The sequence below is a fragment of the Xiphophorus hellerii genome, chromosome 6, assembly GCF_003331165.1.
Source record: "Xiphophorus hellerii strain 12219 chromosome 6, Xiphophorus_hellerii-4.1, whole genome shotgun sequence".
In the NCBI taxonomy this organism is placed as follows: domain Eukaryota; kingdom Metazoa; phylum Chordata; class Actinopteri; order Cyprinodontiformes; family Poeciliidae; genus Xiphophorus; species Xiphophorus hellerii.
Window position 1 is genome coordinate 24202778 of NC_045677.1, and position 21715 is coordinate 24224492.

General features: G+C 36.5%; 1 protein-coding gene and 1 long non-coding RNA gene across 2 annotated transcripts in view; one reads left to right on the forward strand and one right to left on the reverse strand.

Annotated features, from left to right (window-relative positions):
* st6galnac3 (ST6 (alpha-N-acetyl-neuraminyl-2,3-beta-galactosyl-1,3)-N-acetylgalactosaminide alpha-2,6-sialyltransferase 3) overlaps window positions 1–21715 on the reverse strand; it is a 94310-nt gene that overhangs the window by 37247 nt on the left and 35348 nt on the right. Inside the window, exon 3 of the mRNA XM_032566443.1 lies at window positions 16653–17062. Within this exon, the coding sequence (XP_032422334.1) occupies window positions 16653–17062 (410 nt within the window). The remainder of the gene's footprint in view (window positions 1–16652; window positions 17063–21715) is intronic.
* Window positions 463–20757, forward strand: LOC116722238 (uncharacterized). Its single transcript, XR_004339731.1, has 3 exons — window positions 463–535; window positions 5570–5575; window positions 20745–20757. It is a non-coding gene; the product is annotated as an uncharacterized LOC116722238 (long non-coding RNA).

The following is a 21715-nucleotide window of genomic DNA, read 5'->3' on the forward strand; positions in this document are numbered from 1 at the left end:
CAACACAAAGTAAAATAAATCAGTAGAAAAAAGCAGCAGAGTGAATGGGAAGATGGGTGGAGCTAAATACACAACAACCGTTCCTAGACATTATGCTAAAAATTAGGCCACTGAGGCAGCAGGAAGAAGTTGTCCAAACTCTTCTGATGCAGGCAAAATAAACTATTTTGGCAAAATAAACTATTTTGGCAAAATAAACTATTTTGCCAAAGTGGGCCGGCCATAAACCTCCCTCCGTTTCTATATGGAAGTCAAAGCTAATGGCCATTTCTGTTTTGATATTACGCTGATAGTACGATGGTAATTTTTCAGCAGAAATGCTAGAGGGCAAAAAGCTGCTCACTGACAATGACTACCATTGATTTTAGTTGTTAAGTTAACAATATAACACACTAAATCTTAAATATACTATATAAAATAATTGTTCACAATATCACAACTAGTAGCAAAACCTGCAAGGGAAAGGGAAGTAGTTCAGTTACGCTAGCTTGACTTTGACAACCGTAACATGTAGATGTGATGTGGAATTAGGTGTGTTTCTATTCAGTTACAAATTAAAAAAACGTAACCCGCACTCCATCTCTGACGGGTCATCAGTACAGCAAGTGTTTAAATAAGCTAATCAACCACCGCTGAGTTAGATAGCTAATAGCAGCGGTAGCTAATCTATCACAGCAATTACTTATTAATAATCGCAAAATAAACATCAAACCTAAAAACATAATACTGTAACGGACTAAATGTTCTGTTGTGTGCGGGAAATGTTTTAGTGTTTTATGATGTTGAATCCTGATACATTAGTGGTGTTGTTGTCAGTTGCTATGGATATGTGTGTAGCGTAGCAGACATAGAGAGCGAGAAAAAAGTGGTTAAGAGTTGTTCTTTAACAATTTTTCGGCGTTATTTTTCCCTTTGCTGTGACGCACTGCACTAAATTAATAATACCTACATGTCTAGTTAACAGGATTGTTCTACCGCGGCAGTGCAGCTATGGATGGCACATGTAAGAATCGTCCAGCGTTGCGCGCTTGCGCAAAATTTCTGGATGTAAACAATAACATCGAAGGGACCAATACTGATGTCTAGTGCTGATGTATATCACCATGTGACCGACCAGCTATTTATGTATTATAAAAGAAATAAACAAGTTGAAAAATTGTTGCATATAATTTCAATAAAGTACAAAGAATCAAGTGAGAAAAAATATAAAAGCTTTGAACACCTGCTGGTATGGGTCGGCACCAACTGCTCGGATGAAACGGTTCTCACCTAGATTAGCTGAAATGGGAACCACCGAGGTGGGAAAAGATTAAAAAAAAAAGTGGACAAGAAACAGCAGCAGAAGGTGGGCAAGTGGTAAAATTTTACAACATGAAAATCTGGGAAATATCTCACACCGTACGTGATGGCACACCACTCTTCACAAGTTCTCACCTTCACACAGAAACACCTTGTTCCCACACAGCAAAGTGCCGAAAACCAAGGCCAGTTAGCTGCTCTATTTTCTACATCAATCACACACACAGAGCAAAAATACTCTTAACCCTTAGCTTCTTTAAGACACGATTACAGCAGTAAAACAAGCTGACCAAACATTCTGTAACTCAGCTTGGGTTGCTAGGTAACGGGCGGAACTCCACATTGGTTGCTAGGTAACGGGCTGAGCTTCCCTGAGGTTACTAGGTGAACCTGCTTCAAATCTAACCAAATTGATATCAAATGTTTGTGCAGTAAAAATATTAATTTTGTTGCTATCATTTTAGACATATTAATAAAATACATTTTTAATTGTTTTTTTTTTTTTACCCCTCCAGCATTTATTGATATTTCAGTTTTTAAAAGTTATGAGGGAAGATGTGAGTTTATTCATTCAATCTGCCCAGATGGCACCATGGGAAGAAATTAAATTTGAGTTCAGGAAAGTGGATGAAACAGATATTAGATAGGATGAAGGGCAAGGACTTGCTAAATTGATTTGTTGCTGATAAATTGAATTTCAATGTGAGAATAGACTGACTCAATTTGATAATGTGGAAATGTATCTGTGTTGGATAACTCTACTTTATGTTCTAGGATTTAAAAAACCCAACAGATTAACACGAACAGAAACCAAGAACATGATGTGTGGAAGAATAATGAGGATGAAAAGGAGACAAGGTTGGATGAAAAGGGCAATACGGCTGATAAGAGGGAAGAAAAAAAGATTGGAAATAGGAAAAAGGACCATGAGTGAAGGGAAACAGGCTTGAAATGATGCAAAGTTGGATGAAAACAGGTTTAAAAAGAGGAGAAAGAAGAAAGAATGTCTGAAAGACAGACAAGGAGGATGGAATGGACAAATAAAGGGTCAGAAAATGGGTCAAAGGGAAAACGGAATCACATGAACGCTACGTGAGAATTCATAATAGTCATGAATACTTTGAAAACCCTAAGAACTTCCTATTTTAACAGTTCAAACACCAATTATACATTAAAACGCATTAATACAGACAGAGGAAACCGTATTAGCATTACCACAGTAGCTAACCTCTACCGCAGGGGTCACCAACCTTTTTGAGGCTGGGAGCCACTTCACGGGTCCAGAGTAACACGAAGGGCTTCTTGTTTGATACAGACATAAATTTTCTTGGCTCAGCCTTTATAACAATACTACATATACAGTATGTATATATGATTACATCCTGCCTGATCATATTAATGTTAGGGACTACTGACAATAGTTATCAGTAATAATTTACCATGACAACTATGGTTAATTGTCATTATGTGATCAGAAGTTCTTAGTTCAGAGTTTTAAGTTTGATTCCCTTTTGAAGATTTTCTGTGTGATTCTAAATTACCCACAAGTGACTGAGAGTCTGGATTGTTGCAGCTGCTGCTGTACAGCTGGACGCACTGAGATTTTCCTTTAAATAAAAAAAAGAAAAGTTATTATATTCTTTTATTATCAAACCGTCTTTACTATTAACAAAATTGTGGAGAGAAGAAAAATATCTAAGATATTAGGATTTATTATTTTAGGATGAACTAAGATATTTGCACTATAATCTAGAAGCAAATACTTGGTAAGACTTTATGTTTTTGCAGTGAATGCCCTTCAAAGCACTTACAATTATTCCAATACCATGTATTGGATTTAAAATTTTCAGTAAACTCTGAGCAAAAGTTTTTCTTCTGTGGGTTAGCAAATTGATTAAAAAAAAAGAAAACCTGAAAGCCCAAAAGTTGTATTAATATGTATTTTATAATATATTTCATATTTATTTAAATCGTTTTGGCCAACTCATATCTTCCAAAAAATAATAGAAAATAGTAAATACATTTCAAATAAATCATCAGCATGAAACAAGAATGCTATTTTTAATTAGCTAATCATAAAAATTAAACATTGTACAAGACATTACCTTAGCTTAAGGTCTTAATTCTTTTTTTTTTCAAAAAGGTAATTTATTTTGCTATTCCTGCTATTAAAGTTTAATTCAGTTCTTGATGTTAGACTAAAACATGATGTTGAATAAAAGCCAACGGAGCTGTAAGTAAGTGAGGATCTAAGCAGTGACAGACTGCTGGTGGAGCTTTGTGTCACAAGGCTATTTCATCTGTTTACGTTGGTATTTTCTAAAGCAACAGCGTTTGATCTAATTAAGCTTTTAGACGAGGCTGACCTGCGACATGACTGGTGGAGCAGAAGCGTGTCGTTTTGCTGCTGTGGGGTTTATTCAGGTGCAGTAGATCAGAGCAGAAAATGCATTTACAGCTTTAGAGTCTGGAGGCTAACCGTGTCTCCTACCTGCTTCCCTGCCCAGCTGCTGCTCCAACGAGCGATTCGTGTGAGCTGAATGCCATTATGTTCGGATAAGAAGATGCAGCAGTTTCTGCCAAAGCCAGTAAGACAAATGTCTGCCGGATTCGTAACAAAATTATTGGGAGTAAAAAGGCAGAAAGTAAATCTAATCTGGTATGAATATGGGAGTAAAAGCCACAAAGGAAACACAGCATGTTGAGCTGGACTCAAAGAAAACTGTTGGTGTTTTAACTAAAACATTGAATAAAAGTTTTATTTTATCAGAAAACTGGTACAACCCTATCCATAACCCTTCTGACAAACCTGGAGTAACTGAGTCAGTTTGCAGGCCATCCTGCTTGCAAACACATTTTCCAACTTTGGAGCTAAACATACTTGTATTATTATATACAAATTTAAAATAACAAAAAATGATTTATTTTCCCTTTTATAAATATATATTAGGGCTGAAATGATTATTCAGATCAGTTATCATGAATCGGCTATTGAAATAATCATTAACTGAAGTATACAGACTCAAAAATGTGAAATAACAACACACTCAGAGGAGGAATGAAGATGAACCTTTACAAACAAAAAACTATATACATTTTGGATTTAAAATAAAAAATATATTTTTTCCGTAAACCTGTTTTACACAAAACTCCTCAAATGTCATAGTTTTAGCTTCAGCCAGATTATATTATCATTAAACATCTTTTCTATCCAATTATTAATCGGCTAATGCAAAAATTAATCAGAACTAAACTGTATTATTGTTCAGTTAAGCAGAAAGTGCTGAGTTTTCCACATGTTGATGTTATAAGTATTCTTTTTGGTTGCAGATGCATCCTTTGCTACAGATGATCAAATGTTCACAAAAGGAATGCTAAATGCTTTTTTTCTTGATTAAAAAAGTATTTAATTATTTGTTTATTTACATCTTTTAATGTATTTCTAATATTGGATAAAATAAGCAGAAGTGGTTAAACAAAACATCTGCAGTTGTTACTATTTTTTTTATCCAGTTAATCAATAGAATAATCGATTATTAAAATAATTTTGTTTCCTGCTCATATTGTGTGAAGTGCACCAGTCCCTCCTGGAGCAAAACACCCTCACAAGATGAATAAAACCAACATATTACATTATAATAAATGTCTTCAGATCAGTACCATGAATTTTTGTACTACTTCAAACCTTCTTATTTCATATCTGTACATTTAAAAGAACAAACAAGCTTTTAATATTTTTATTTCGCCTTTTTTATATATCTATATTTTAAAAGTTTTCATTGATCGCAGAAGGGGGATCAAAGTCAATTTCCTTGTTTGAGTTCGCAAACTTGGCGAAAAAAGCTGATTGTGATTTAATTTTACCTTTAATTGATCTCAGAAAACAAAGTATTTTTCCCTGAGTTGATTTGAAAATGATTATCTGCTTTTTTATGTTGATTTCGGACTCGTTTTACTAATGACACTTTCAACTTAATATTTCCTAAAATAGATTTAAAAGTGCACTTTTATAGTAACATAGTAACCTTGAAAATCTTCTTTGCAAAATTTCTATTGTAAATATCCTGTTTTTAGTAAATATTAATAACTTTAGTGATCCTTTCTGACTGAAAATAGAAAAGGTTTAGTGAAAAAAACGGGGGGTTTTATACCGTATGTTTAAACACCTGGTTTTATGTAAGAAATAAATGGTGAAATGATTTCATTTTCATTACAATGTCTGCTTTTTAGATCCACCACGTCTGAAACAGAAATTCAACACTGACCAAAGGAAACTGTTAAATGACTTGCATCTAATTTGTGACGGTAATAAACGTGAAGGAAGCGAAGAGTCACGCGGCATTGTGAGCTAAAATCCTGAATCACAGAGGATAAGAGCTATTTCAGACATTTAATAACAGAAATCTGCTGACCAGCTCAGTGTCGCGTTCCCTGCTAATAAATTAGCTGGTATCATCCGAGAGTCATTACATTATTAAACCATAAATGCAAATGGCCTTTAGGGAAGACTGCACCCTGCCTTTATGTGATAGGTTGCTTTTCTCCCTCTGATGGGGTCACACGAAACGCAGGAAGGAAAAAATCTTCCTCCTGTTTGGGAGCGGCCAGTTCAACAACTTTTCCATTTGTCTGAATTGACCGCCTTTGACCCAGTGAACCCCCAAGAATTAGTTATTCAAGCCTAAGAGTTTCCAGTGGCTTCATTTAATAAGATAATTTCACACCAATTACAAGCTCTCAGCGCACAGAAGTAATGTCATTACACGCTTGCTTGGTGACAAATTCTTGGCCGGGACGAGGCGAGACGTGCCTGAAAATCATAGCTACACGACGGGAAACGGTACAATAACTCCTCCTCCTGCTCTCTGTTCTCCTTAAAGAGGTCATAGTGATAAACATAAAATTACAGCTAGAAATAACGCGCTTACGCCTCCCACTCGACAAATCCTGATGCCGGCTGTTTGTTGTCTTGTCAGGGAAAACACAAGGCAATTCCAGATACAGTCGTGCAGGACGCAGAGGAGCTGCTGGGGACTCCAGTTCACCGGCTCAGTCGCACAGCGATGCCGACTGAATCACCCAAGTTTTCCGATTGTTTTTTAGCACATTAATTCATTTTCGGTTGAGACACTTCAAGGTCTGCAATCAGTTTTTCTTTTTGTTTGACTCGTTTTAACGGCGGTGGAGCAAACATTTCTTTTCAATAAAAAGCCAGTTGCTTTGTCAGAGAGTTAACAGCTTGAACTCCAATTAATCCCAAACAATCGGTTATTTTGACCTGTTAATAATGATTTGCATATAACTACAAACAGCATGGAAAGTTCTTGTTCACCACCTGAGTGGTAAAACACTAAATCTCTGATTTAGTTTCTAGTGCAAATTTCATGGTACACTTAAATAAAGTAACTTTTCAGAAAGATATAAGAGTTTGCTCTGACTAAATAATTCATTAATATTGATGAAAAAGTATCACTTAATACATGGGGAAACTTTTTGTTATAAGTGAAAGAATCGAATTAGGCCTGTCGCAATAAACAATAATTAATTAACTGCATAATCAATTAAAAGAAGTTAAATAATTTATTGTTTTTCTCTATTTCTACCAAAAACTGGATGATAAAAAATCTTCAGTCTGGTGAATTAGCTCTAGTTTTGTTTACAGAGACTTCATAATTAATTTTATGTGTTGTTAAATATTTAAAATGTCTTCCAGTTCCAGTGTTAAATGTTCATTACAATTTAAAGTTTATTGATCTGTGATAATGTGTTCTTGGATTATTATGCCATTATTACTATTATATTGCCTCGAAAAGTCGCAATAATTTCTGGGATAATTTCATCGTCCAGTAAAATTTGTTATTGTGGCAGACCTACATGGAACTACAACTTTTTCACTAATATTCTGCAATTATTTACTTAAAACCAGCCCCTATATCTTGCTGAAAAGTTATGTATAAGTTAGTTTTGTCTTATTTTAAGTTTACTAAGATGTTTGCACTAGAAACTGGACCAAAATTACTTGCTAAGATTTTGTGGTTTTGCAGTGAAAATGGCTTGAATTAGCAAGAAGAAGATGATGAAACCGAACTACACAGGTGATCTGTTTGTCAAATTTAACATTTTTACTTTAGACCCAGTCACTAATAGATGACGGGAAAAAAGAGACACTAAAGAGAAAGTGACTTTCTATGATCAGAGATCTATTCTGAAAAAAACATATAAAAATTTTAAAATGGATGTATTTAAATACACTGGTTTTATTTTAAATACCTATTCAGACCTGGAAAATACCCGGATTAAATTACATACCTTTTTAATTTTTCAAGACTGAATCTAAACAGATGTTAGATTTTATTAGTTCATGTCTAGAAACGTGAAAATCACTGTAGAAAAAGAGAAACACAATCAATGGTGTTGAATTTAGTCCTGTCACGATAACGATACATTGTCCCAGTAATTATTGCGATAAACGATAATATTGTTGTTTTTAGACCATTTACAAGTAACATAATGGTAATAATAATGAAGAAACACATTCTCAAAGAGCAACAACGAGCATTTTAAACTGGAACTGGAAGACATTTTAAATATCCAAAATAAATAAACAAAACAGAAACAACAAATAAAGTAAATTATAAAGTCTTTGTAAAATAAAAAAAGGGTTAAATGAGACCAAAACACCAGACTGAAGACTTTAAATATCCAGATTTTGGTAAAAAAAGAGAAAAAAAACTATAAATCATGCAAATGGAAATTATTCAGCTTGTTTTAATTTATCATGTGATTAATTGAATTATTGCTTATTGCAACAGGTCCAGTTAAATAACTTTCTACTTTTACTTGTTTATCCTCATATCATGTTTTGAAAGTTTCATCTCAAAAACATCTCAACAAAGATATAAATGCTTTATCACTTGTTTTGATTAAACTGTTATCCAATAGGTAAAATTGAAGCCCTTTGAAGATTGTGTTATTGATCCTGACAGTAAAAACTTTAAAAACGGTTAAACCAAAAGCTCGTTTGGAGGAATTGGATTTTTTTTGTTGTTTTGTGTTTTTGTGGGGGTTCATTTTCCTTCACGTTCAGCAGAATATCAAAGCTGGAAAAATATGAGCTATTAAACTGGGAAGCGAACAAAGGAAGTATTTATATTCTCACTTGTACCAGAACGTTTCTGAACACACAAAACCCCCGCACTGATAGTTAATTTAAACAGCTGAAAAGAACAAAAGCATGCAGCTGTTAAGAGGCTGTTCATGAAAAAAATAAAAATAAAAAAAACAGGCTGAATCTCTGAGCCGGCGACTATAACAAAGATGAGAAGCGGTTCAGTTGCACGGCGTTTCTTTTGAAGCTATTTTAGGATGAGAAAGCGGCGGCTGCCAGGGGCGCATACAGTTATATGAAGTGGACAGCTGGAGATTATGGAGCGTGATTACGCAGTCCAGACATTCACAGCAGAATGTGACTAATTTGTGATTACAAAATGCTGATTTTTAATTTGGTGCTTCTTCAACGCAGACGTTACTTAAAAAAGGTCTGTTTTTGTTCTATTGGTGTTAACTTTTCTCGTCCAGTGTTAACGCTTCTCATCTTTTCATGGTCCCTTTTGCTAACTTTAACTTTGGAAAGTGTCTTCGGGTTTTATTGCTCGTATTTAAGCATTCATATTTAATCACAGCTGGAATATCTGCAGCAGATTCTGCTTTTTATGCTTCAACAAACAGAAAAAAAGCCTCATCAGAAGTAAATTCAGCTTGTCATCTAAGATTTTATTACTGCCATTCTGCCTCCTTTTCCATTATAACATCTCAGTAGGAGTTAAAGTTGAATGAAATGGATGCTGTAAAATAAGAAAAAGGAAAAAAAGAGTCATGTAATTTCATGCTTTCTGCATTTCAGGGTGATTTCTATTACACAGAGATAAACGAGCCATGACTAACTGACACCTGTGTTGCCAAGAAGTTTTCTACTTAGGGATGTTTTTTTTTTACTTCCCTCAAACTTTTCTGTCATTTTTAATTTTAAATTCATAACTCATAAACTCACTTACTTTTAAACGTGTAAAAAAAATAAATCAGTTGGGGGTTTTTTTTTAATTGTTGGCGATAAAACGTCTCATCAGGAAAATCCCTTTAAAATTTGTCAGTAGCACAAATGTGAGCAAAGCTTTGTAGATATGCCACCAATGTTGAAAAAACACTTTCGCAATTGCAGTGTTTCGATTAAATAAGAAAAAATTTAAATCACGTGTGAATAAGCTTGATCACACGATAAACAAAAACAAAAAAACAGTCTGTACCTTCATCTTCCAACTACTTCCTGTTGACTTCTTCGTGGTTTCCGGCAGTAGTAACATCCGGGTTGTTGATCATGTGACGCAAAAAAAAGAGTTTCCATTGCAGTTTTGTGAAATACGCGCAAAATTGGTGTTTCCATTAAGCAAATTTAAGTCAGTATTTCTAATTTGAACAGTAATATGAAATATGGTGTTTGTTTTTTGAGTTAATTGAAATAAATATACAACCAGTTGAATACAAGAACATTGCGGTATTTCCTGATAAAACCCTAGGATTGAAACTGGATGTACTTTTCCTTTTTACTGTGACTTTATTTTAATGAGTCTACATTTTCTGTCCCCTTGAGCTTCTTGAAGCAACTCTATTGTTGGTGTGTCAAAACCATCTTTTATCACAAAACCTGAGTGTTTTTCAAACTTGCCGTTTTTCCATTAAGCTAATTTATTTTCCTAAACCCCATTTGCGTAATTTTACGGTCAATGGAAAAGCAGCTAGTTCAACTTTCTGCGGATTCATCTAAGTTTTAAACTATCATTACTTTACTTTTGGTTTTTGTGGTGAAAACTGCTGCAGTTTGAGGAATTATCCACGAAATTATCCTGTTTTGGGAAAATTTCACACTAGTAAACAAAAGTTCTGGGAAAATTGGTTCTTATGGAAAGATGTGCTGAATCTCATAGTTGGAAAAATTATTGCAAAAGTAATTTCTTCACTTTTTCACAATTTGTAGCATTTGTAGCAGCAAGTCTGAGAACAATTTTCAAACTCTTATAAACTTTTTAAAAAAATTATATTTTTTGTCTTCAAACAGAACCAAGCAGCAGGAAACCATCAGAATCTGATTTGCTTCCAAGAGAGCCAATCAGGAGCCTTTAGGGTACTTCAAAGAGACTACCATGACCAATCAGGTGACAGAGTTTTCTTCCAAAACATTTCTCTCTGCTCAGGTCCGTAACAGATGCGATGTGAGGGAAGTTTAAACGATTTGTAATGTTATGGAGCTCAGTGTCAGCTTAGCTGCGCTGGCACACTCTGAAGCTTTAACCCTTCATTATGACGACTCGCTGGGTTTTACGTCGGTTTAATAACAGGAAGCTCTTTGGGATGCTCAGGTTAACGCAGAGCATCTCAGACCATCATAATGTCCAGACTGATCTGACAGTGAGCCTTAAATTTTTATTACAGGTTCTGATTTTTATGGGCTGATCAATAAAAGGCAATAAACAGGAGCGGTTGCTGCAAAATATATGAAATGTGAGGCATCAAATATTTCATTTAAGCTGTTAGCATCACTGGAAGCCTGATCAGCATTAGCTATAGTTTAAAGAGGAAATATTACGCAAAATTCACGTTTTTAGACTTTCATTTGGGTTTCAACTGCTTCTAAAAACACCCCACATGCTTAAAAAATATCCTGAGGTGTTTTTTTTAGCAATTAGTTAATGTTTCTTGGTGTCTGGTAATGGCTGGCACCGTTACCTAGCAACCCAAACAAAGCACCGCCCGTTACCTAGCAATAAAAGTAGAGCTTCAACACGTTTGGTCAGCTGGTTTTGCCTCTGTTTGCACTGCACAATGGCTGCTGGAAAAGTCAATGAGTTTTGTTACTATTCAGGCGCTACTTGCTGTATTATTGTTAGTTGTGCAGGAGACTCGACTTCTGCTTTTCAAAGCTGTATGGTTGCAGCCATTTTCATGTGCGAGTGTAAACGTTGAGTTGGAAGGTTTGGCCACATTGCAAAAACATAAAATCTAAAGCCAATATGTTAGTACACTTAAAATAAGACAAAACTAACTCATCAGACATTTTCAGCAAAAAATTGTAGCTTCTTTAGCGTCAATAATTCCTTAATATTGGTGAAAAGTGACGTCCATTTCCAGATTATTTAAAAATGTTTTGTTATAATCTGCCAATTGAACTTGTACTCTTTTTTTTATTACAAATATTAAGTTCTTATTGACTTGTAAGATCCTGTGTTTTGCTGAAAAGTTACTTGTAAGTAAGCCTTGTCTTACTTTAAGTGAAATATGACATTTGCTCTAGAAACTAGATCAAGAATACTTGCTAAGATTTTGTGTTTTTGCAGTGCAACAGCAGCTTATTTGGATATAAAGTGACAAGAGGCTGTAAAATTGCTCACAATAGGCTAAACTAAGCAGACTGAAATCTCATCATTCAAGAATATTTTGTGAAAAAACATATAATGAACAAGTTTTGCATTGCTCATAAATCCTATCTTTTCCCCTTTTAAGACCAAACCTTAATTGCCCTGGCAGGTATTAAGACTGTAGAAACAAACAGGAGGATGTGTAACAGATGTCAATAATTTAATAGTGATCAAAGCTGAATCAACTTAAAGCTGCTGGAAACAGCAAAGCCCCGGTTTGAGCGTCTGCTGTTGGTAATGGAGAAGTGGGCGGATGGGAGACGGAGACCCCGGCCACACAGCCGCTGTAAAGTGACAACGTGATTTAAGTGCTGTGTCTTCATAAGGTCCCTTATCTGCCGCCGCTAACGGGAGCGCGCCGATACGCTCTGACAACCACAGGAGGCAGAGCTGATAACGGAGCGGCCCGGCCTGCGCGACATCCGGCCGCAGCCCACACTCACATGACTCACAGGAAGAGGCGGCTGTCACACACATTTACAGCCACAACTTTTCATTATTATCTGCTACACTGAATTTCCTCCTTACTGCTTGGAGAGAATCAGGATGATCAGAGGCAACAAACAGAGGCATCGCCAAGATGTTTCATCTCAGTCATCAACGTGGTTTTCCTCTAAACTTAAAGATACTTTCTATACCTGACATGATTCTCAGCGTAAATGTCAAAATAAATGACCTGGTGTAACAATAAAAAAATTACACAATAATTAGATTCTTTAGAATAGTTTGTGATCTGTGGTTTTTACTTGCAAAACCAAACAAGGGGTGCACCAATTGATTGTTTCTGGACGATCGCTGATTACCGATTTTTTAAAAGCCTGACCTGCCGATTCCGATACCAATTTGTCTGAAATGTCGAATTTATTATTTCCATGCTTAAATCACTCCACAGCTTCACCCATAAAGGCTTTTTCTAGTGGTTTAAACTTTTAAACTCACATTTTTCTCTTTAATTATGAATTTGTTCCTTTTTAAGAAGAGCTTTTGTGATGTTTTGTGTTTCCTTTTTATAATCTTGACATTTTAATAACCCTTTCCCTCTCTTTCCTAAACACAGGAGTGAATTTACCAATTAAAATCTGTTGTTTTTGTACGTACAAAACGTCTAGTTTAAAAGATTTTTAATTTCCTCTCCATCATGAGGAACTCGTCTTTCTTTCTGTACTTCATAAAGACACAGTTTCGGTTCAACTTCTCAGCTTTCTGCAGAAACGACTGAGTTTCCTGACAAACCACAGGATCTTCTGGAGAATTACACTGCAAAAACACAAAATCATATCAAATCTTAGTCCACTTCAAATATGAAAAACTAACTTATAAGTAACCTTTAAGAAATATTTGGAGCTTGTTTTAAGTCAGCAGCTCCTTAATATCATGAAAAAAAGTTCTAGTTCCAGATTATTTCACCTGTAACATGGAAAAATGTCTTGTTAAAAGCAGGGGTGCACCAATTTATGGGCGTAAAATTCTTTAATTTAGTTAAATCAGCTATCAGCCAATACTTATTCACCGATATTATCTATTTCATCAAAGGTCTAAAAATCAACCACTCTCCTCTTTTACTTTTACAGGCTTGCCTGACGGACCGGCCCACCAGGCAATATCTGCATGTTTACAGTTAACAAATTAACAATAGTTGTTACCAACTTAGTGACTTCCTTGCTATATTTAGCAATAATTCAGACAAAATACAATTGGTTTCAGCAAAATCGGAATCAGCAGGTCAGGCTTGTAAAAGATCGTAATCGGCAATCGACCAGAAAACTGCAATCAATGCACAGCTAGTTATAAATGAGTGGAACTAGAACTTTTTCACTAATATTCTGCAATTATTTACTTAAAACCAGCTCCTACATCTTGCTGAAAAGTTATGTATAAGTTAATTTTGTCTTATTTCAAGCGCACTAAGATATGTACACTAGAAACTAGACCAAAATTACTTGGTAAGGTTTTGCATTTTTGCAGCGTGTTCAGCTCTGACACGGCGTTCGTCTTGATCAGGCATGCAAGAGGAAGCCGAGACGCCGCATCTTCTCATCTGCTGGCGGCAATGTGGATAATTAGAAGTAGTGTTGATCACTGTTCCATCTTTTTTTTTCTTTTACCAAGCTGATTATTATCCATGCACCAGTAGGGAGGCACTGACAGTACGCCACTGCATGCACAAATACAAATTACAGAGGAGCTGCTGCAGTAATGCGCTCTTAGGAGGGTTTTTTCTGGACTCGGGTCTGAAGTTAGCTAAGAGAGCAACAAAGAGCTGCAGGGTTGGATCAGTTTGAATTAGCTCCAGCTAATGACAGCAGTTATTCCCTTCTGATTACAGTGAGCTACACGCCGTATAACCCAATTTGAAAACTGTTTCCGCGGATATTCATTGTGTCAAAGCGCTGAAGTGTTTGCAGCCAAAATTGTGACAAGACAGGCACAGGCATGTAGAGAAACTTCTCATTACATATTCATTCAAAGTGCCTCATTGTTGCTCCTCGAGTTGGGTCTGTGTTACCAATCAACATCGATTGACGGTTCGCGTCTTCCCCGGGAGCGTAACGTCCCGTAATGAGATTCCTCTCCCTGAGCATCCATCCCTAATCCCGCACCTCTAGCTGCGCTCTCTGGGTTTCTGCACAGCTGAGCCGCACTCAAACCGGGACGGCGAACATGAAATTCAGTGTTATTGCTGCCATCCTGAATGAGAACCGCACAATGGAGCTGAAATGAAATGGATGCTACGCCTATTACCGAACATGTTAATCCTCTTAAGAAGTTAAGAGAGGTCTTGATGACATAAGGGAGCGGCAGGAGAGCGGCGCTCTGTGGAGATGAGCAGGAAGAAATGAGGTTTGTCCTCAACAATGGCACTGCCTGCTGCCGCCTTCCTGCAGTCATTAACCTGCAATTCTCTCAGGCGGATCAGCAGACAAAGAGGAACAACATGAGCAGCTTTTAAAGGGCAAATACTGTATATTCCAACCTAAAAATACTGAAAGTATGAAATATGCTTCAATAAACTATTTAAAATGTATCTAATAGGAATGCACCGATTGCAAGATCGATTACCGATCTGTAAAAAGCCTGACCTGCCGATTATGATTTGTTTTTGACTGAAATGTTGAAAAATATCGCAGGAAAGCTGCAGAGTTGGCAACAGTGGGGCAACTATTGTTAGCTGCAGACATTCAGACGTGAAACCAAAAAACAAGAAGTTGACTATCTTGGTCAAACGTGTAAAAAATAAACTGCAACAAACCTGTTAGATTTTTCAGAAAGTATGATTAGGAATTCTAAATATAATGTAAAATAAATAATAAAGCATGATGTCGCTCAGAACAGAAAATATAGAATTAGACTGAATAGATCCGCCCCTATAGATCAGGCCTATTGTCACTGATGCCCAATCTAGAATTTTTTTAAATATCGGGACCGATACAGATATTGATGTCGGATCGGTGCATCTCTAATCATCAGCTGGTCTTAAAAGGGCAAATATATTTTAGATCCAGACAACCTAGAAATACTAGAAGTAACTATTTAAAGTGAATCTAACTCTCAAATTAACTTTAAGTTTGCTGATAATCTGTCTAAATAATGTGTTAAGAGTTCAATCTTTATGTTTCTGTGCAGACTTTGGCATTTTCATGGAAATTTGTTTAGTTCGCCAATATTTTTTAGGCAAAAATATACATAAGAAATACAAGATTACGAATTAAATATCCGCGTCTGAATATGTTAGAGAAACAAATACGCTGTTGTTCTTTTTTAGATTATTATAATTATCATGAGCTAAATAAAAATCCTGTACACAAGTAAAGTATGAAAAAATTAGTTCACTTTAAGGTGGAACATTACACACGTTGAGGTCAACTGTTCATAAAAATTATTATTTATCTCACAGAAAACTGACCTGTAGCTTTAATTCTGCATTTTTTATTTATTTTACTGAAAATAGAACGAGTCAATCTGTTAGGGCAGCTGGATCTCAGAAGGAGTGCCAAACCCGAGCTGCCTAATTAACCAGCGTTTCCCCAGACCAACATTTTTGGATCATCTCCTTCCCTCTGCGGCTGCTCTCCACAGCTACTTCTTAAACGGCCTCATGTGTCACTTTGAACCTCTTTACAAGTAAATCTAACTCCGATGAAAGATCAGAGGGAGGATCAGAGGCGAGACGAACTAAACTGCAAAATTTAGAGGAGTTCCTGGCAAAACAAGCAGAAATCAGGAGTAGTGCTGCAGCTAGTGATTATTTTACTAATCAATTATTCTGACCAGTAATCGGATTTAAAAAACAGCTGATTCTGCTGATTTTACATTGAACTGCTTTAGCTTATTTTATATAATATAAAGAGTTTGTAAATAATGCAAATAAACAAATAACTGAACTTCAAATAATGGAGAGTTGACACTTTTAATGCAACTTTTAATGACACTTTTAGTTTTTAAGTTCCATTAAATGTTGCATTAAAAATGTTATTATTCACCAAATATTTCAAAATTGATACTTTTAATGCAACTTTTAGTGTAAGTTGCATTAAATTGTCATTATTTACCAAACAATGAAAAGTTGACATGCAAGTTTTAATAAAACTTTAAATTAAAAGTATCATTATTTACCAAATATTTATAAATTGATGCTTTTAATGCAACTTTTAGTGCAACTTTGCCAAACATTATTTACTGAATGAAAACAGTTGTGAACATTTATGAAGACTCCTTCATGTTTATGTCATGTCAGTCTTATCCACACCCCTTCAAATAAAGTGTTACCAAAATGTGCTGCACAAATAAACTTAAAACTTGATTGATTAAATTAGTTGCTGATTATTTCAATACTTAATCTTAATTCATTTGTGCCGAGCGAACAGGAAGTGCTGTTGGTCTCACCTGTCTTTCCCCGTCTCCTTCTTGAACACCATGTCGCAGTAGTTCATCCGGTCCTCTGTGGTGGCGTAGATGCGAGCGTGCGGGTAGTTCTCCGACGCCTGCCGCAGCATGTTGTACACGATGCCCTTGCCGTCCTTCCTCATGTTCCGCAGCGGGCCCCACACCACGTACACGGTGTCGTTGCCCTGGCCGAAGAAGTGCTGCGGCTTCTGCAGCAGCAGCGGCACGCTGGTGTGAGAGACGACCCTGAGCGTGGTCCGTCGCCCGACGTCGTTGTCAAACCCTCGCGTGGGAGCGTTGTTCATGCGCCAGATGCAGGGAGAGCGGTCGATCTGCGCGCCGGCAGCCTGGCCCAACATCTGACCGGAGCTGGACACGATGCTGCACAGCTCGCAGTTCAGCTTCAATGGCTGGAAAAAAAAACCCAGAAAAATATGTTTTAAGATTATTTTCTAAAGGTTAAAGATCAGGGTCAGCTACAGAGAAGCAGCCAGCTTCCTCTCATAAAAATATATGGATTTGAAGAGTGAAAGTTTGGCGGATTTTATTTTTTATAAATGATTTGCAGAGAAACCAAGTCAATAGTTCAGGCAAAAAGAAATAAACTCTCAAGTTTTCTAAGAGACAGAGTTCAAAACTGAAGGATCTGAAGGTTCAGCTAAAAATTTAAGTTTTTCCAGTAAGAAAACAAAAATAACTTCTTCCACTGTGTAAACCGACACAAAGTAGCGTCATTATCTCCACCAGCTCTGTACATCTTGACTGACATTTCATATTGATATGCGAATATCAATTTTAAACTTCTGTTTCAAGCTCTGGACTTTGACTGGTCCATTCTGACGCCTAAATACAATTTGATCTAAGCCATACAAAAGCTTTGTCTGTATTTTAGAGGGTACATATTATGAAAATGTATGTTTTTTTTTAATTTTTATTTGTGTCTCAACAGCCCAGGCACTTAAAAAAAAACAGAAATCTTTTGGCAATAAGTTCATGTTTATTGGTGTCTGGAAAATGAGACATTTCAAAAACTTCCCGATTGTTGAGTCACATCCAAGGGGCACTGCACCGTTACCTAGCAACCCCTGCAAAGCCCAGCCTGTTACCTAGCAACCCAAGCTAAGTTTCAGTGCATCTGGTCAGCTTAGTTTCCCATTGTTTGCGACCCGCAATGGCAGCTACAAAACACAAGTGCTTAGTTTAGTTACAATCCACATTTAGCTGCAGCAATGCTAACGCTATTCTTACACACAACTTCATTAAATCACTCGGTCAAGAACTTAAAATAAATACAAAACAACAAAACGAAAAAACAACATGGAAGACAACATGTCGGAATAAATGTAATTTTATTGTTGATTTACCATCCAGAAACCACTTGCTGTATTCTTGTTGGTTGTGCAGGAGGTCCCACTTTTGCTTTTCAAAGCAGTAGTAGTAAACACTTAGTGGGGGGAGTGGGGTGGACAGCAGCAGCTTATTTGGCAGGAGGCCCAAAAAAACTCAAAATAGGCAGAACTGACCAGAATAAAATCAGATTTCTTTTAACCTGCTGAAGGAAGCATAATAGGTCACCTTTAATAAGTGCTTGGCCTGCAGCAGAGGGTCAAATGCCTTGCTCAAGGGCTTCTCCACAGGCAGCTTTGTGAGCTTTATTTCAGCGTTCCCCACTGAGCTGAGCCAATCTGTGTGCGCTGAAAGGCGTGATGGAGTTATGAGGGCAGCCTGAGATGATGGATGAGCGGCTGACAGCTCAAGGCAGCTCGACGGCTGCAGAGTGACCCGGCCAGGTGCCGAGATTATTTCATAACCCTCTGATTGCATCCAGATGAGAGGGGAGAGAAAAAAGAAAACAGAAGATGGAGTAATTTACAGAAGATTGATGTCTCTTGAGAAAGGAGATGTTTTTGTTTCATTTTAAGGGGCTGATCTCCTGTAAGCTCGTCGTCGAGTCGTGAGCTCAGATAAGCCAAGTGGTAATGAGAGAATCTGCTGGATTATCTACTGTGATGATGTTTACAGCCACTGTTCATCTTCAAATCAGTGACATTTCACTGATTCTCCATTAAGCGCTTGTTAAATAAACCATTGGCTTCTTTGTTTTGGTGTAAGTGAGATTAATCTCATCAAAACAAACTGAGACGCAAACAGAGAAATCTGAAGAAGAAGGCAGGAGATTTTATAGACCGCAGGAAAATGGAGGAAAATAAAACATTTGATCTATGAAACATGTCTGAGTGTCCATCCAACCAACCATCCAACAACCATCTGTTCATCCAACCATCCAACAACCATCTGTTCATTCAACCATCTGTATGTCCCTCCATCTAACCAACATACCATCCAACCAACCATCCAACAACCGTCTGTTCATTCAACCATCTGTTTGTCCATCCATCTAACCAACCAACCAACCATCCATCCAACCAACTAACCAACCAACCATCTGTTCATCTAACCATGTAACCAACCAACCAACCAACCAACCAACCAACCATCCATCCAACCAACCATCTGTTCATGGTTCATGAACCATGAACCATCATGAACCAACCAACCATCCAAAGAACCAACTAACCAACCATCCATCCATCCATCCATCCATCCAACCATCTGTTCATCCAACCAGTCGGGTCACTCTGCAGCCGTCAAGCTGCCTTGAGCTGTCAGCCGCTCATCTATCATCGCAGGCTGCCCTCATAACTCCATCACGCCTTCCATCCAACCATCCATCCATCCTACCAACCAACTATCCAACCATCCATTCATCCATCCAACCATCCATCCAATCACACATCTAGTCAGCCATTCATCCAGCCATCCAGCCGTCCATCCATCCAACAGTACCATAAAACATCATGATAATGCATCTCATCTCTTCAGTCCTTTCATAAAAATAACTGAAAAAGTCGCCTTATTTCTGCCTTCAAATTAAACGATTGATTGAACTTCATATAAATTAGTAATTCTATATTTTTCTGGCAGTAATGTCCTTTAAAGGTCTTCAGAAATTCTACAGGTCAAATACTTCCAAATCAAGAAAGAAAATCCTCCTATATTGGAGCAAACTGAACATTGTACCAATCAGTTTGTGATTGGCTGGTTGGTATTATCTCTCTGAATTTCTCTCCATTTAAATGATGAATGTTCTGTATTTGCATCATCACCCTTTCACAAGCCCGTTATCATCTACCCCTTGTTAACCTATTGTGTCTTTCCTTGTCTTTGGTGAGGTCAAGATATATACAGAAGGCGAACATTTCCAGCAAGTTTTCTGCACTTTCAGCTCTTCAGTGATAGAAAACGTGCACACATTGTTCTAAAGCTGTAAAACCCAGAGATAAGGCTCAGCAGCGTCTCACAATGTGATAAATTTAGGTCCTCTTGGGTCTCTGTTCTAATTAACTGCCTTTCCCAGGGCTGTATTTTATGAACTGTAGTACATCCCTGCAGAGGCTGCACCGATAGACAGTAAAGGAAGTCATAAAGTGCTTGATCTTTAATTAGAACTGTAAACTTTGGATTTAGGTAGAACCAACTGACAAATCGCAACTCCTCAGTTAACTTTGAAGCAATAACACACACACATACACACGCAGTCATTTTCTTTATAATCATTTGTCGACTGTCACAATATTTATAACTGAATAAAACTTTAAAAAGTTTCACTTTCAAACGAGCGTCTGTGATTTATTTTCCCTGACATTTAATCAGTTGAATTTTTGACGCCTCACCGAGCTCTTAATCTGAAATGACTTGAGGCTTTAGGTTGATTTGACTCAAGCCTGAACTTAAACTTTTTTTTTTTATCAGCACACAGCTTCACATATTACAGCTAGAAACCAGTGACCAGGCCTGAAATCTGACCTGAACCTTCAGAGACATATAAAGACGATTACAAAGTCGGCTTTTTATCACCTGAAGAACATTTCCGAGATTAAAAAAACTAATATCTCAGCGAGATCTAGAGAAACTCATCCAAGGCATTTTTTCCTTGTTATAAGTGAAATAATCTGCCAGTGGAACTGGAACATTTTCATCAATATTAAGGAATTATTGACTTAAAACAAGCTCCTTTATCTTGCTGAAAAGTTTCAGTTAGTTTTTTCTTATGTGAAGTTTACTGACCTACTGACACTACAAGCTAAACCAAAGATTTTGGTAAAATTTTGTGTTTTTGAAGTGTAGCATCACTTAAACCCAATGTTTTTGACAATTTTTGTGGGAAAAAATTGCAATAAACTTGAAATCCTGCAGTAGCGCAAATGAAAGGGGTGAATTTGTTGATTTTGCATGAATTTCTCAGATTACAGAATTGCAATAATGTTGTTTTGGAACTTTACTCAAAGCTTCTTCTGCACAGCCAGTTAACCTTTGGAGAACCAACCAACATTTAGCTTTATACTTTTAATATTGGAGCAATAGAGAAACTGCTTTTAGTTTACTTAGTAACCCAGAACAAGAATTAAATCTGGAGAACAAGCATTTACATTTATACAAATCCAGCACTCAACCAAGAACAACCGGAACCAACATTTAGTTATATACTTAACCAACATTTAGTTTTATACTTAAACAACATTTTGTTTTATACTAAAACAACATTTAGTTTTATACTTAAACAACATTTAGTTTTATACTTAAACAACATTTTGTTTTATACTTAACCAACATTTAGTTTTATACTAAAACAACATTTAGTTTTATACTTAACCAACATTTAGTTTTATACTTAACCAACATTTAGTTTTATACTTAACCAACATTTAGTTTTATACTTAACCAACATTTAGCTTTCTCCCCGTCTAATCCAGAACAAACACATTTAAGATCAAGAGAAAGCCTCAGTAGTTTTTTACATGGGGAACCAACATTTAAATTTGTACTTTTAGCTTTTTGTTGTTCTTTTGGTTTAGTTGTTTGGTTTGTATTTCCTTCTAATTTGTGTATAAATTAAATTACCCTACCTGACCCACAAGTGGATGTAAATTTTTAACTGTGAAGAAATTAGATAACAAATAATTTTGATAATCCAAACTGAGCCTGAACAGAAAAAGTTTTCT